At 42.3% G+C, this 17,699-nt stretch overlaps 1 protein-coding gene across 1 annotated transcript; it reads left to right on the top strand.

Moving 5' to 3' along the window:
• The first annotated feature begins 3,144 nt into the window (after positions 1–3,144).
• LOC117246304 (low affinity immunoglobulin gamma Fc region receptor III-A-like) lies at positions 3,145–17,457 on the top strand. Its single transcript, XM_033610161.2, has 6 exons — positions 3,145–3,204; positions 6,263–6,350; positions 9,334–9,576; positions 11,790–12,050; positions 12,507–12,638; positions 17,076–17,457. Exons 2-6 carry the CDS (start codon positions 6,320–6,322, stop codon positions 17,123–17,125), a joined length of 717 nt encoding a protein of 238 aa, XP_033466052.2. The 5' UTR covers positions 3,145–3,204; positions 6,263–6,319; the 3' UTR covers positions 17,126–17,457.
• The last annotated feature ends 242 nt before the right edge of the window (positions 17,458–17,699 follow it).

Raw genomic sequence — 17,699 nt, 5'->3', positions numbered from 1 at the left:
GATTATTGATTGATTATAATTTTAATGTTGACACTGACAGTGGAAAATGAAAAGGTCATAGGTCATAGGCATCTTCCTTACAAGGTGAAAGATTAAATGTGGCCAACAAAAGCAAGATGAAGACAATAACAGTGTGTAACTGTGGAATCTAAAGAAAGTAGCTGTTTGTACCTAACAGTCAAAATATTGAAGAGAGACGTCAGTGGCAGCCTTCATTTTTGTTACTTTTGGGTGGCCCCCCAGATTCACTGTTGTTACCCCCTGTGCCCCCCACCAGAAAATACTCTGGACCCGCCCCTGTGTCACAGTCTAATCCCATTAATCTACACCCTTCTTTCCTGCTTTCCCCAAGTGACCTTTACACTCCACTCCTATATCTTGCTGGATCTGATGCAAATACTTTTTTATTAAGATATCCACCAGGTAACCTTTGACCTCTGCCACTGAATCCACTCCACTTGATTTGCTTTTTATGCATTTTTGCGAAGTTTGCACAGGTTTGATTTCCTCTATCCACTGTAGAGGAAGTGAGATTGTCATCAAATATTCTTTGTCACCTTAAAGGGATAGTTAAGATTTTTTTGAGTGGGGTTGTACTTATCCACAGTGATGGCCAAATGAAGCCTCATGAACCACTTTCTTTATTTTCTGACCCCACCAGATGGTGCTCTTGGTTTAAAGATAAAGGCTGAAGGACTGGCAATGAAATATGCTTTCAAACCTTTGTTGAACAGACAGCACCATCTAGTGGCTTCAGAAAATAAAGACAGTGGTTCATGGGGCCTCATTTGGCCATCGCTACTTATCCATAGACAGTATATTACATACAGTGGAAGTCAAATGGCACACCCCCAGTTTGGAGAAGCAGGCTGGAGTCTGACACAGAGGCAAAGCTCTGCTGCTGTGGAGGGGTCAGCAACAAAACGTATTTTCGCACAGCTGCTTTAAAAAAACCCCTCAAGATTAGTCTCATCCCCGTCCCGTCCCGTGCCCTGGTGGAAAAATCTATTACTGGTTGAGGTAGTAATCCGCTGGCATTAACACAGTTTCCCTCATGTTAGAATTCCACTTCCACCTGAAGTGCTGACAGCATCGTTGACCTGCCCGCCTCACAACACAACTGTATCTGTTTCACCTGAGTTCTGTTGAACCTGTTGAGAGATGTACACACAGCTGATCCAAACACAATCCACCCCTAATTAAAGCAATACCTACCTACACAGGCAGTGCCTGTTTGGCATCTCATGACATTCAAGTCTTTTTTACATTTATCCCGAAGGGACAGTTCATTGGTTTTCAGAGAAGGGGGGTTTCTGAGGTGTGACAGATTTTTATCCTGACCCTCCCCAGAGCTACAAATATTTTTCCTTGAGCCTCCCTGAGTGACTGGGGGAAAACACATGACCCTCCCGCCAGAATAATATCACTTGGCATCCATCCATCCATTTTCAACCACTTATCTGGGGCCAGGTCACAGGCAGCAGGCTGAGCAAAGCACCCCAGGCGTCCCTCTCCCCAGCAACATTTTCCAGCTCCTTCTGGGGGACCCCAAGGTGTTCCCAGACCAGATGAGATAGCCTATGTAATCCCTCCAGTGTGTTCCTGGTCTGCTCCAGGGCCTCCTACCAGTGGGACGTTCCTGGAGCACCTCTAATGAGATGTGCCCAGGAGGATCCTGATTAGATGCCTGAAGCACCGACGCAAAGGAGCAGCGGCTCTACTCTGAGTTCCCTCCAGATGTCCGAGCTCCTCATCCTATCTCTAAGGCTGAGCGCAGCCACCACATTTTGGTTGCTGGTATTCACGATCTCATTCTTTCGGTCACTACCCAGAGCTCATAGGTGAGGGTTGGGACGTAGATGGAGCAGTAAATTGAAAGCTTCACCTTCCGGCTCAGCTCCCTCTTCACTACGACGTTGTGGCTCAGCTCCCTTTTCACTACGACAGTGCGGCTCAGTGCCCGCATCACTGCAGAAGCCGCTTCAAACTGCTGATCCATCTTACATTCCATTCTACTCTAACTCGTGAACAAGACCGCGAGATATTTGAACTCCCTCACTTGAGGCAGAAACTCATTCCTTTGGCAGCCGTTTGTGGATTTTAAAATCGTACCCTTGGATGATCGAAAGTTAAAAGGTGAAAACTAAATCCTGAAGCTGTGAAAAGCCTTGGTTTTTCACTATTGTCTTACTTGCAGGAGTGCAGGATTTAATGTTTGCTTTTTTGCAGGATCTGTTTCCTGCGGTGAAATGTTCAATAAGACATGTAGAATAGAGTAATTTTGATAGATTAGGTTATTTTTTCCTGGTGGGAGTTGTTGTTGTACATGATGTGTTCAAGGCTCATTTCTGTTTTTACAGTTTCTGGTCATGATAAATGTGTAATTTTGGCAAGTATTAAAGATGCCAGCATGTTTTTGGGGTTCAGATTGTATTTAAAATTAGTACAAAATACAACCTGTTATAGTTGTATGTCCCTCCTCTAAGCCAAAATAAAAAACAAAAGCCCCAAGTCATAAATGTTTAGTTCATATTTGGGAACAGTTGCTAGTCTGCTCTGCAGGCAGCGAGTCCCAAAGACTAATTAGGTGCACAAAAAGAGAAGACAAAGAGAGCAAGCGGGGACATGAATAGAGAACAGTGTGATGAAGTAGATCATGCACCACTGCAACAGCTAGACTGATCTGTGTTAAGTGGAAAAACCCGACCATAGCATAGCAGAAGAGTCCAAAGGCCACAGATACCACCCTGATGACACTGTTGTTGGCTGCTGAGCTGTTAACCACATACACTGATTAGTCATAACTCTGGAATAAGCTGAACATAAAAGCAACAAACTAAATGTCCAAGTCAGTTTAAGACGGTCAGAATCAGTACTGAATGGGACGGCCGACCCAGGGCCCACATTAGATCACACCGCGCTTTCTTTCTTCATCTCTTTTGACATAAACTGAGCTGATTTTAAACACCTTCATGTCATGGTCTGCACTGTCTCCATCTGGCCACCAGGTGTCCCCAGACAACCTTACCTTGTTTTCCATTTACTCACCTGGGCCTCCTTCCCCCATTCACACACCTGTTTCCAGTTGCCTCATCAGCCCACTCAATAGATAAACCTGCTATTGTTCCCTGTGCTTTCCCCGCATTCATGTTTTTCCCTGCTTATTCTTCCTGTCTGCCTGCCAGGTTGTCTTCTCATCTGCCTGTAAGCCTGTTTTTTTTACAGTTAGATTTGATGTCCTGTACCTCTCTGTTCTGCTGGTACTGTAGTGTTCCTGCAGTGTTGTGTGTCTGATTCTCCCGTTAGGAGGCCTCTGACCTGTGTTTTGTGCGACCTGGTATTTTAGTATTTTGATCTGTATTCAAAACACTGAGTGAAAATGTGTTTATGGGTTTTCCATGTGGGCAAAAATGCTGCAAAACAGCCCTCCTAGATGCCTCTATGGTAGATTAGACATGACGAAGTGGCATCAACGGCGCCTTCCAGTGGAAAAACATAATGAAGCACCCTCCCTTCTAGTGGAGAAAATGGGACATAGAGCTCTCTAGCATTCACCTTTGATGGAGGAAACGTGATGTAGAGCCCTTTAAAGTTGCCTTTTAGTGGAGAAAACATGGTGCAGAGGCCTCCAGAGTTACCTTTTGGTGGAAAAACGTGATGCAGTGCTCTCCAGGGTGCCCTATGCTAGAAAACTTTCATTCATGCAGCTAGTGCACCTTTATCTTTAGATCTTGTTGTGTGTTCTTCTAATTTTTTCAGTCACACTGTCGTCAGATTATTGACAGTAGGAATGTTTTGCTGTTGTTGCTGCAGAGGAAAATATTGTGTATTGATGTATTTAGACCCATGGTGTGCGCACACTCCTTGATACTGACGTGATACTGGGCATTTTCAGTGACCAATAACTGCGTTTGTGCCACCAAACATGTTTGGTTTTTTTAGCAACCTCTCACTGCATTTCCAGCGACCCTGTCACCACGTTTCTAGAGTGAGTCATGGCTCCAAACTTGGGTTTTTTAGTGACCCGTTGCTAATAATTCCAGTGGCCTTGGTGCACCCAGATGTGGGTGTTTTTCAGCAACCTGTCACTGCATTTCTCGTGGCATTTGTGGCAATAAACATAGGTGTTTTCTAGCAAACCATCACTACATTTCCAGCAGCTGTTGTGCCGCCAAAAGTGGGTGGTTTTTAGCAACCAGTCACTAAGTTTCCAGCGGATTTTGGCTAACAAACCTTTGCGTTGTAGCGACCCTGTCACCGCGTTTCTAGGGTTCCTGTCACCGTGTTTCTAGAGGCATTCGTGACTCAAAAATTTGAGTGTTTTTTCGCGACCCATTGCCAATGCTTTCAGCGGCCCTTGTGCACCCAAACATGGGTATTTTTCAGCATTTCTTGTGGCATTTGTGGCAATAAACATAGGTGTTTTCTAGCAAACCATCACTACATTCCAGCAGCTGTTGTGCCGACAAAAGTGGGTGTTTTTCAGTTATCTGTCACTGCATTTCTAGTGGTTCTCGAGCCACCAAACAGGGGTGTTTTTTAGCGAGCCATCACTAAGTTTCCAGCGGTTTCTGACTACCAAACATTGGTGTTTGTTAGCGACCCATCACTGCATTTCCAGCAGCTGTTGTGCCACCAAAAGTGTGTTTTTAGTGACCTCTCACTAGGTTTCCAGCGGATTTTGGCTACCAAACCACTGTGTTTGTAACGACCCTGTCATTGCGTTTCTAGAGGGATTTGTGCACCCAAACGTGGGTGTTTTTTAGTAACCTATTGCTAATAATTTTAGTCACCTTGGTGCACCCAAACATGGGTGTTTTTCAGCATTTCTAGCGGCGTTTGTGGCACTTTATGTAGGTGTTTTCTAGCAACCTATCACTACATTTCCAGCAGCTGTTGTGCCACCAAAAGTGGGTGTTTGTCAGTGATCTGTCACTGCATTTCTAGTCGCACTCGAGCCACCAAACATGGGTGTTTTTTAGCGACCAGTCGCTAAGTTTCCAGCGGATTTTGACTACCAAAACTTGGTGTTTGTTAGTGACCCATTACTGCATTTCCAGCAGCTGTTGTGCCACCAGAAGTGGGTGTTTTTAGCAATCCATCAAGTTTCCAGCAGCTTTTGGCTTCCAACAATCAGTGTTTGTGAGTGATCCATCACTGTATTTTTAGCAGCTTTTGTGACACCATAAGTTGGTGTTTTACGCCCAAACATGATCTTGTCTAACTATAATACAGGGCTTAAAGTAAAACTGTTATGTTCCAGTTTTTTGATGATTCAGTAAGTCTACTTTTAAAATATTGTGTACATGAACAATATCACCATAAACAAAGCTCAGTCCCCCTTCTGCCAGCAGTAGTGATAACCAAATGAGGCGTCATGAACCATTTCCTTTATTTTCTGACCCCACTAGATGGCGCTTTTGGTTTGCAGAAAAAGGCTCAAGCAGTGGCAGTTCAGTGCTCTCAACCCCTCATTGAACAGAGTGCCATCTACTGGACTCAGAAAAAAAGACAATGGTACATTAGGTTTTATTTTCCCACCACCAGCCTGCAGGCCTATTTCACCCCAGGCTATGTGAAGAGTTATGAGGCATGTAAGGTGATGCAGAAAAGAAAACTGAATGACTGAATGAGCAAAGTGATTCCTAATTTCCACATCTCTTCAAGACAAACTTTGTATTTGTAGCCCACAAACTATTAAGGCTAATACACACTGCAGCGAAGGACTGCAAGTGGAGACATCTATTCTTATTTTTTCTTCAGTTTTTGATGGTTTAAACGCTGTGGTGTTGTCGTGCTGTACTGGTGTGGTGTGCTGTTGGTCCAGGTCAGTGCTGTCAAACACTGATGGTTTTAAGGTGACATTTGTGTTTGAGGTTACCCAGGTTAACAATGTGTATGTTTCATGTCCTGTTTCACAGAAATGTGACTCATATTAGCAAACCTTTGTAACCAGTTGACAGTTTCACTTGATGATTTGTTTTTTTCCATGGATAAAGAGGAAGAGTTGTATTTGTGTCTGTTAAGTTGGAGTGATAAAAGGGACTTTATATGGATACATCCAGGAGACGACTATTATTAGGAGAATGGAGACATTAGTAAAGGTTGCTGCAGTTTGTGCAGTCTGGGTTTATGAACTTTCAAATGGAAAATATGAATTTAGGGTATTTTTTTTTTCTTGCATGCTTGAGGTCATCAACATGTTTGTTTTTTATATGTTCCGCCTGTCATCTGGGTCGTCATGATTTCCTTTTGAGCTCAGGATGTGGGTAGACTGTTGGCTGTTAGCTGATGAGAACAAAGACAGCATCGATGCAGTATGGAGATCACCTCACTCTGTCTGCTACTTTGTAAGTAATGTTATTTTTTTTTAATAGATAAAATTTGATTTTTCTTAATTCATTCAATTATTATGTTATAGCTGCTGTTTCCTAGTACTTGATTACTAGATTGGTGTAACTTTATGTTATTGTACAGTTACTGAGACAATTAAATGCCAGTTAGCATCAAACCAGAAGTGCAAAAAGCAGTAAAGAGCAGAGTAATGTAAATAATAATATACGGTGCAGGCAACTGCAAGGCAAGTGCAACTAGGAAGCAACAGTTAGAGTTTAGATTGGGCGTGTTCAGACTGGGCTGTAATTTCTCAGCATGCCAATATGTCATGTTAGGCCGTTATTTAGGCTCAAGTCAGACTTGGACTGATACGATGCAGGTTTGGGCCTGATTTTTTTGGGTCCAGTCAAAGCTCTACATTTTATTTATCTGCACCCCATTCCAGTTCGTTGATAGGTGCCTTAATTTATTTTGATGATTTGACACAAGTTTGTATTTTGGTTCTTTGAAGCTGACTTAAAATCTGAAGTTGATATCTTGGCAGAAAGTCCTTAAACCCAAGCTGCCACAGTGCAGCCTTATTACAGTTTTTCTCAATTGTTTACACGCAGTTTTGAAAACAGGGCTCCTTTTTTCAAAATATTCACACAATTATCCAAACACCACACTCAGTTTGCATAACTCCTAGATTGTTTGCAAAATGACACACTTCAGTCAAAACATATACACATATTTATAGAAATGCTGTTTTGTTTTCATCTCACTAACACAGTCTTGAAATGATCAGACACTATTGCAGTCAGTTACACACTACAGTGATCAATACAAAATACATTTGTAAAAACCCCTATTTTAGGAAATAGCTAGACTTTTTTGCCAGACATTTTTATGTAAGGGATAATTTAGATGACAAAAAGATACTGTCACACCCACAACATTCTTCATGATTACTTTGAGGTATACAGAGAAAGTACACAAACACAACAAACAAACACAACACTGATTGCAGACTGCTGCAGACTGAAAATATTTATTTCTTACCATACTCAGTTACAGTAACAGATCAACAATGAAAATCAGAACAAAATAGTAGTTTTTCTTACTACTGTAAAGTGTAGACAAATAAAAATTCCTCTGTTGGGTTCAGGAATGGGGAGTATGGTGGAAGGTATAAGACTGCAAATTCAGGGTGCTCATGGAACCAGTTGTGGACCAGAGCAGATCGATGGAAAGATACATTGTCCCAAACGACAATGTACTGCATGTGGTCCACTTGGTTTACAGTAAGCACCTGTGTGCTTCCACACCAGGTGGATGTGATCATCCAATTCTCTCATTAGGTGGTCGTTGGCAAGCAGGGGCTTTGTAATGAGAAGGAAGTAACCTCACAATCCTTATCTGTGTCTAAGGTGTGATAATGCGTGTAGAGCTTTGCAAACAGTGTGAAGCTGAGTCTGTGCTTATTGTTGTGCAACTATGGACAGGTGTTTTGCTTCTTGAGTGTAAAGAACTGTTAATTGTGTGAAAATTTTCATTTTAGTGTGTAAACAACTGTAAAAAACTGTAAAGGTCCAGTGTGTAGGATTTAGGGGGACATACTGGCAGAAAATATAACAAGAATGTTTTCTTTAGTGTATAATCCCTTGAAAATAAGAACTGTTGGGTTTCTGTTACCTTAGAGCAAGCTGTTACATACGCAGGGAGCAGGTTCTCGTCTATGGAGATCGCAATGTTGCATCGTCATGTTTCTATGGTAGCCCAGAACAGACAAACCAAACACTGGCTCTAGATAAAGACATTCACATTTTCACACCAGCCACTGTAGTTAGCAGTAGTGATGGCCAAGTGAAGCCTCGTGAACCACTTTCTTTATTTTCTCACTCCACCAGATGGCGTTCTTGGTTCAAAGATAAAGGCTGAAGGACTGGCAATGAAATGTGCTTTCAAACCTTTGTTAAACAGACAGCGCCATCTAGTGGCTTCAGAAAATAAAGACAGTGGTTCAGGAGGCTTCATTTGGCCATCACTAGTTAGCGGCCCATCCCAACCTTGTCTCACTCCAAAGTCGTCGAAAACTGGCGCTTGGGCAGTGATTTCCGTTGTCAGACACCAGCGAGGAGAGCCGTCCTTTGAGCCGTCCCCTGAGCAGGGTGTGTTGGAGGGGTGGTGGATGGATCCAACGATCACCTACTTTCACTCAGGAGGCTGGTGTTCACTTCCTGTAAGACTGTAAAGCCCAACCCTGTTCTTTTGTCCTAAACCCAACCACGTGTGTGTTGGCAACACATATCCACATGTTTGTTGCTGAAGGAAAAAAGGTCAATTTACAGTGTTGTACCGACATATTGCTTTTATTTTGAAAAAGACTTTATGCAAACTGTACATTTCCTGTGAAAACAGAGTGTATTTTGAAAACAGACGATACAAGTAGGCTGAAGTTGACACGGCGTCTTAGAACGTCAACAACCAACACACTCAGGGTACCTTGTACATCATAAATTAACGTGAAAAGTCCATGACCAAATGTCGATGTACGTCGAGGTCGGAGTAAGAATGTGTTGCCCTCCGTGACAGTGTTTTAGGTGAAACTGCTTCAATCAGTGTTTTTACCAGTTTAAATCAGCTGGTCTGTTTGTTTTGGAAGAGAGGAAGAGACCTCTGGCGATAAATCAGCGCTCGGTAAAAACCTCCTGAACAATGAAAAAATTCTAACCCGCAGAAGTTTCAGCTGGTTGCAATCTGTGAGCCTCACCACAAGGTGGCACTAAATCCCCCTAAATCTGATCATGACCACAACCTGTGATATAAAATCGATTTTTTTTTTAAATTAATCCTTTTAATAAGATAAAAATGTTGGCATGATTGACTTTGATTGATTAAATTAATCTGATAGTTAAAAAATTTGCAATGAGACCAAGAACACAGGATTTGAAGTCTCTGTTTTTAATAAGCTAATGTTTTTAAAATCACGTCTTTTATTTCCTGTTGAACCACCAGCAGCCACACTGAGCATCCGTCCTGACAAATCTCAGTTCTTTCGGTACGACCACATCTATCTGAGCTGTGATGCACCGCCAAACTCTACCGGCTGGACACTGAGGAAGCACAACTCCTCTGAGACGCCTGAACCCTGCGAGAATGGCTGCACGCTTGACGACGTCTACCCGTCAGACAGCGGAGTGTACTGGTGTGAGTCTGAGCAGGGCAAGTGTAGCAATGCCGTCAACATCACAGTGGCCGGTATGTCCGCTAATGAGCTTGTGTTTTGTTTCATGTTGTGTTTATGTTTAGTTTGACAAGAGAACCATAAATCGTTTTTTAAATCTGAGGATTCTGAAGGACTGCAGCAGATCAGATGAATATTTTAAGAGTTTTAAACTGTTTTTTGCTTTAACCATTTGTACAGTCATTTTATACGCGTGCCTGTCAGAATATGTGTCAATTTAGAAACACTCCTGTCAATGACAACATGTTCTCACTCCCAACTGGTCAATACAGCAGCTTAGTCAGTGGCCCTTCACACTACGACACTGTACATAGGCCTACCCCTCATCGCTGCCCCATCTGTATCTGAAACCCGATTTGTTCAGGGCCTATCCCCTGACCAGTGGGCAGGGATGGTTTACTGAACATGTCCACCAGGCACAGGCCCCACTACCCAAAGTGTCAGGGGCTCACCTGGCCTGAATGTGCAAAAAATTACTCAAAGACCACAACGGGACAAAAAAGACCACAAAGAGATGCAAAAAGTAAGTGCAAATAGACACAAAAACAACCACCCTAACAGGCAAAACAACCAAAAAGAGACGACAAACAAAATTATCTCAAAGACACACAAAATTACCTAAAAGAGACCTAAACAACTATAGAAAGACACAAAACAACCACAAGGAGACACAGAAATTACTACAAAGTGACACAAAATCACCAAGAAAGACACTGAAGAGATACAAAATTACCATTGAGAGACCCAAACAATAACAAATAGATACAAAACGACCAGAAAAGGAACACATACCAACCAGAAAGAGACCCAAACACCACAATGAGACACAAAGAGATGCCAAGTAAATACAAGGAGACACAAACATAACCACCGTAACAGACAAAACAACCACAAATAGACAACAAACGACAATGAAGGGACACAAAATTAGCTTAAAGACACAAAAATTCACCATTTAAGAGATCCAAACAACTGCAGAAACCACAAAGTGACACAAAATGTACAAAAAAGACACAGAATTACCTCAGAGACATAGACGACTACAACAAGACACAGAACAACCACAAGGAGACACAAAATGACCAAAGGAGATACAACTTTACCTCCAAGAAACACAATTACCTAAAAAAAAAGATTCAGATGACTACAAAAACAGATCAAATCAACCACAAGGAGACACAAAAGTTACAACAAAGTGACACAAAATGATCAAGGCAGACACTACAAAGATACAAAACTGCCTTGAAGAGACCCAAGCAACTACAAAAAGACACAAAACAACCACAAGGTGACACGAAATTGCCAAAAAAGACAAAATTACTTCAAACAGACATGAACGACTACAAAAACAACCACAGGGAGACACAAAAATGTAACATAAAATATCCAAGAAAAACACCAAAAGATACAAAATTACATGGATAAGACTCAGATGACTAAAAAAGACACAGAATAACCACAATTAGACCCAAAATGACTACAAAGCTAAAAAAAAAGACACAAAATTGCGTCAGAGACCCAAACGATTACAAAAAGACAGGAAAAACTACAAGGAGACACAATAATGAATCGCAAAAAGACTAGAAAGAGATGCAAATCCACTATAATCTCTGTGTCTTGGAAGTGGAGAGGTGGTGGGGCTCTTTGCCTATCTATGCCCACGGGCCCATAGTCTCATAACCCACCCCATGGGCTATCCTTACCCTAACTATTCAAAGTCAATGCCGAACCAAAACCATTTCCACACATGGATAAAACAATTTGAGTTTACACTCGTAACATGAATACAGTCTTTTCGCAGTAAACTCCTGTGTTCACAGGAAACAGCTAAATACAGTAAGAACAGTTTAACCAAAACATTGTTCAATGGTCACAGTTTGTTTAGGTTTGGAAAAATGTCACGAGTTAAAGTAAGTTAAAATATCTAAGTGTTGACTTGGGACACAAACATCAGCCTCCTTGGTCAAAGTCCTGTGTTTGTTTGACCCATCCATCCACCTCGACTTCTCCTTACACGGACTTTGTCACTCTTTGTACTGCATCACTTCACTTCCTACTGCTGCCACGTAAAGCGTCGTGGTTTGAAGTGTAGGGCCTCTGACCAAGCTGTTTGATGAGTTGGGAGTGAGAACGTCTGTGCCAGCCAACAAATCAATATGGTAAGAACTACTACACTTGTCTTTAACCATGACAACAGTGACACCATGTTTGCTCTTCTATGTTTCAGCTGGTGTCGTGATACTGGAGAGCCCTGCACTTCCTGTGAGGAAGGGAGATGAGGTGACCCTCAGCTGCATCCACAAGGAAAGATACTCAAAGAATCCTACATCAAATTTCAATGCTACGTTCTACAAAAACAGTGTTTTCATTGGTACCGAGCCTGATGGAATCCTGACGCTCCGACAGGTGTCCACGTCTGACGAAGGATTCTACAAGTGTGAACACCCGACGAAAGGAGAGTCGCCAGAGAGCTGGCTGGGTGTGACAGGTGACACGCTCTGCTCTCTACATACAGCATGTGTGACAAAGTGTCGGCGCTCGAGCGTAGCATTGCAAATGTCCTTAGAAACTGCTTCATGAGGCTTCATTTGGCCATCACTAGATATCATGTACTGACGTTGAGTGACGGACCTGTCAGTCTACGTGTCATTCTCTTCTGCTAATTCTGATTTAATACTTTTTCGCAATGAAAAAATGACACCAAATAAGGTGAGGTAAACAGTTTTTAAGGTGAAATCAGAAGTTGTCAAAAATGGCCAATTATACCCTTGACCCCAAAGGGTTAAATGGCCAACATGCAGCGAACCTGCGTTTGTTGTGCTCTTTGGTGAATATTCATATGCCCCTCTGTAATTGTCTTTTTTTGTTTATTAATGTTGAAAATGCTGCATAATATTTGGATAAAAACAGAACTTAATATCATTTGAAACTGTCCTCCTCACAGCGGGAGCTCAGACTCCAGGTGGCCCTCTTACTGACATGCCTTGGTACAGACTGGTGTGCTCCATCCTGCTGTTCCTCCTCTACACAGCCATACTCATATTGTGTATTTACACGTGCCGCAGGCTGGCTCGAGGTAAGAACACCTCTGAAAATATACAATAATATGATATATTGATCCCAGTATGGATCATATTTTCTGTTGGCTTCCTCCAAAAAGGGTCAGAGGTCAGAGCTGACCTGAGAGCTCTTAGAGATGATGAGAGACGCCACAAAGACACCTGAATGTCAAATACTAGTGGTGAACTAAACCATCTCAGAACATATAATCCTGAATTCTAATCTTGAGACTTGAATAACCCCAGTTTTACTTAAAGTATTTGTTTCAGGTTGAGCTCGTTTGAACTCCTTTGTATACTGTTAGGTAGTTTAATCTCTAGTAATACATCATATTCTATAAGATCATCATATGTTTGTAGCGTGGCGGTCCTGTGAGAACCATGTACAGTACAGGCCAAAAGTTTGGACACACCTTCTCATTCAATGCGTTTTCTTTATTTTCATGACTATTTACATTGTAGATTCTCACTGAAGGCATCAAAACTATGAATGAACACATGTGGAGTTATGTACTTAACAAAAAAAGGTGAAATAACTGAAAACATGTTTTATATTCTAGTTTCTTCAAAATAGCCACCCTTTGCTCTGATTACTGCTTTGCACACTCTTGGCATTCTCTCCATGAGCTTCAAGAGGTAGTCACCTGAAATGGTTTCCACTTCACAGGTGTGCCTTATCAGGGTTAATTAGTGGAATTTCTTGCTTAATCAATGGGGTTGGGACCATCAGTTGTGTTGTGCAGAAGTCAGGTTAATACACAGCCGACAGCCCTATTGGACAACTGTTAAAATTCATATTATGGCAAGAACCAATCAGCTAACTAAAGAAAAACGAGTGGCCATCATTACTTTAAGAAATGAAAGTCAGTCAGTCCGGAAAATTGCAAAAACTTTAAATGTGTCCCCAAGTGGAGTTGCAAAAACCATCAAGCGCTACAACGAAACTGGCACACATGAGGACCGTCCCAGGAAAGGAAGACCAAGAGTCACCTCTGCTTCTGAGGATAAGTTCATCCGAGTCACCAGCCTCAGAAATGGCAAGTTAACAGCAGCTCAGATCAGAGACCAGATGAATGCCACACAGAGTTCTAGCAGCAGACCCATCTCTAGAACAACTGTTAAGAGGAGACTGCGCCAATCAGGCCTTCATGGTCAAACAGCTGCTAGGAAACCACTGCTAAGGAGAGGCAACAAGCAGAAGAGATTTGTTTGGGCCAAGAAACACAAGGAATGGACATTAGACCAGTGGAAATCTGTGCTTTGGTCTGATGAGTCCAAATTTGAGATCTTTGGTTCCAACCGCCGTGTCTTTGTGAGACGCAGAAAAGGTGAACGGATGGATTCCACATGCCTGGTTCCCACTGTGAAGCATGGAGGAGGAGGTGTGATGGTGTGGGGGTGTTTTGCTGGTGACACTGTTGGGGATTTATTCAAAATTGAAGGCACACTGAACCAGCATGGCTACCACAGCATCCTGCAGCGACATGGCATCCCATCCGGTTTGCGTTTAGTTGGACGATCATTTATTTTTCAACAGGACAATGACCCCAAACACACCTCCAGGCTGTGTAAAGGCTATTTGACCAAGAAGGAGAGTGATGGAGTGCTGCGGCAGATGACCTGGCCTCCACAGTCACCGGACCTGAACCCAATCCAGATGGTTTGGGGTGAGCTGGACCGCAGAGTGAAGGCAAAGGGGCCAACAAGTGCTAAACACCTCTGGGAACTCCTTCAAGACTGTTGGAAAACCATTTCAGGTGACTACCTCTTGAAGCTCATGGAGAGAATGCCAAGAGTGTGCAAAGCAGTAATCAGAGCAAAGGGTGGCTATTTTGAAGAAACTAGAATATAAAACATGTTTTCAGTTATTTCACCTTTTTTTGTTAAGTACATAACTCCACATGTGTTCATTCATAGTTTTGATGCCTTCAGTGAGAATCTACAATGTAAATAGTCATGAAAATAAAGAAAACGCATTGAATGAGAAGGTGTGTCCAAACTTTTGGCCTGTACTGTATCTGTAAAAAGCTTTGTGAGGACGACTTTTCCAGCTGATCCAAGAAGGATTTTAAAGGGTTTATTTAGCATAAAGAAAATTGTCACCTAAAAAATAATCATTCTTACATCGGTTACTCACTGCGTGTTGAATTTGAGAAGTGGTTGTCTCACATGCCTTATTGGTGAATGGAGAATCCGAAAAAAGCAAATATTTTTGATGACTTGAAGCAGAATACATCATGCTTGAGGCTCGGGAAGACAGAGTTAAACCTACCTAGAAAAAATGTATGAATTTGTTTTCGTATTTTGTCTTATTTTTACTCTATAGTGCACGTTTGAGAAATTTTATATATGTATAATGGAGTTTAGAGAGAGAGCCATGGGAACAACACATTCTCACTCCGACCTCGTCACATATCAACGTTTGGTCGTGGACTTTCCATGTCCACATACGACGTGCAAGGTATTCTGGATGTCTTGGTTGTTGACGTTCTGGGATGTGTCGGTACAACACCACGAATTGATGTTTTTTTCCTTTGACAACAAACACACATGGGTTTAGTCAACAAAAAAAACAGGGTTTGGCCTTAAAGGGATAGTGCACCCAAAAATGAAAATTCAGCCATTATCTACTCACCCATATGCCGAGGGAGGATCAGGTGAAGTTTTAGAGTCCTCACATCCCTTGCGGAGATCCAAGGGGAGAGTGGGTAGCAGCACAACTCCACCTTGTATCACTACGGACGAGCAGTATGGAGATATTTTGTGGTTTCAGTTATGTGTTTTTGGACGTTTGAATCTGGGGCACCGTCAGCCTCCATTAGGTGGAGTTGTGTTGCTACCTCCTCTTCCCTTGGATCTCTGCAAGTGATGTGAGGACTCTAAAACTTCACCTGAGCCTCCCTCGGTATATGGGTGAGTAGATAATGGCTGAATTTTCATTTTTGGGTGCACTATCCCTTTAAGGCCGAAACTCACCGGCGGCGTACGACACACGTCAAAACAGACACCCCAATTATTCTCTATTTACAAACCCACACCGGCGGCGTGTTGACGTGCGTCGACATGACGCGCCGTGGCACTTCTCGCTATTGTCTTATTTTCCAGCGTTGCCGCCCTTGAAAAAGCACTTCTTTTTCCAAGAAAAGCCTATTTTGTACTTCCCAGCTCCCGTAGTAGCAGCTCTGTTGAAGAGCAGAGAAGACGAAGAACTTTGGCGCCATCTATTGTCATGTGATAATAAGCAACTCACATTGGTGCCGTCGTAGTCTGGTTGCCAAGGTCGTCCTGTGTTGTTTGCTTTCTTTTTCTTCCTGCATTTTCTTCCTCGTCTTTTGTTCTAACTGGCGGTTGGCAACCAGCTAGTCACATTACCACCACCTAGTGGAGTGGAGTGTGCAAAAGAATTCCGGTTGACGCCCCGCAGAGCAAGGCTGTCTATGTGTGTTGGGGGCGGCACTTCACTTCTGTCATGTGATACCGCCGATGTGTTTTGGCCTTTAGAATCTTACGGGACACAAACACCGCTCTCCTGGGTGAAAGTCTGTGTTTGTTGGACCCATCCGCCACCCCAGTCGGACTTTTGTCGCCTTAACCTTTGTCCTTGTCCCGCTGAATTTCCCCCTGCTGCCGCTGGGCACCGTTAAACTATAGCAGCAACCAGCCACGAATCATGCCGACGTTACAGGACGCCTTTTTTCATTGGTTTCTCATGTTGAAAGTCACTGCCCAAGCACCCGATTTCAACGACTTTTTTTTTTGTTTTTTGTTATTATGTCCTGTTTTGTTTATGTACCTGTCTGTCATTACCCTGATATGGACATGTGCTGTGATACTGACAGCAGTTATTGGTTAATGTATACCTGCAAGTCGTGTCGAAAACACGAATTGAAAACAGGAGCACGAGTCGTGAGAGTTTGATAACAGCTGTTTTGATATAGTGTAGCTGTTAAACACGGTCCCCCTTTACTTCCACTCATCAAGAATATTTGCCCTTTTTTTGGATTCTCTGTTCAGCACAGAGGCATCAAGGAAAGCAATGTTTTCTTCACACATTTAAGGCGAGTGATTTACAAATGATTATTTTGCAGCTGAAGTGTTCTTTGAAGAAGTAGGGGAAATTTCTCAACACATAAAGGAACACTTCATCCTTCAGTTTATCACAAACAGTTTCCACTCTGAGAATGTTCGACTCTTTTGTTGTTGTTCATGCAGCTACTTCACATCCTGTTTCACTGACAATGAGATAGCCCTTTTGTGGCTGAGGACAGGTTTCATTCTGTGGTTTGTTGTGAGAGAATCAAAACTCACACGTTTGGAGGTACATGGTTTCCACTGGACAGGAAGGTTGTGAGCTGGTTGTCATAGTAACGCTGGTAGAAAGCGGCTGGTGGGAGAAGAAGAAGAGGCTACACACACTCCTCTTAACCCTTTCTCTTCTCTGGTTTTACCTGCAGCTCGAGCTGATGCTAAAAGGAGATCATCTGATCATCGCATACTGGAATGATGAAGCAGAAGAAGAAGAAGAAGAGCTGTGAGTGTTTATGTGCTGACCAATATGACTGGGAAGAAGGCAATATTCTTATTTTTGTAAAAGTGCTTATTTTTCATTATCTTCTAGATAAGCTACATGATTTATTTAATAATCCATCTGCACACTCTGATATATTTCTAACTTGTATGTCACTGTTATTTAACCTGTTGAAATTTTGAGCATTGTGTGGATTTGGTTTTTGCACCTTATTAATAATCTTTGTTTTATATGTTGCTGTATTTGCACTCTTTCCTGCTGCAACTGCTGCACAATAATTTCCCTCTGGATGAATAAAGTGGATGTAAACCACAAATACATTACATGTGTTATTTCATACATATCATATGAACATTTTGAATTTATTTCCGAGCTGACTTTGTCATTGAGATTCGGAGGGGATGGTGGATGGCGTGTCACCTCAGTGAGACACCTGTAACCTAATCTGAAAGGTTACTTTGTGATATGCAGGAGATAAGAAGTGAAATGTTTTCACATATTTAGAGATAAATGGTCCGTTGTTGTCACATGGTATGGTAGAAAATAGTCA

This window comes from Epinephelus lanceolatus, chromosome 22 (genome assembly GCF_041903045.1).
Source record: "Epinephelus lanceolatus isolate andai-2023 chromosome 22, ASM4190304v1, whole genome shotgun sequence".
Lineage (NCBI taxonomy): Eukaryota > Metazoa > Chordata > Actinopteri > Perciformes > Serranidae > Epinephelus > Epinephelus lanceolatus.
This window is presented reverse-complemented; position numbering and strand designations above follow the sequence as displayed.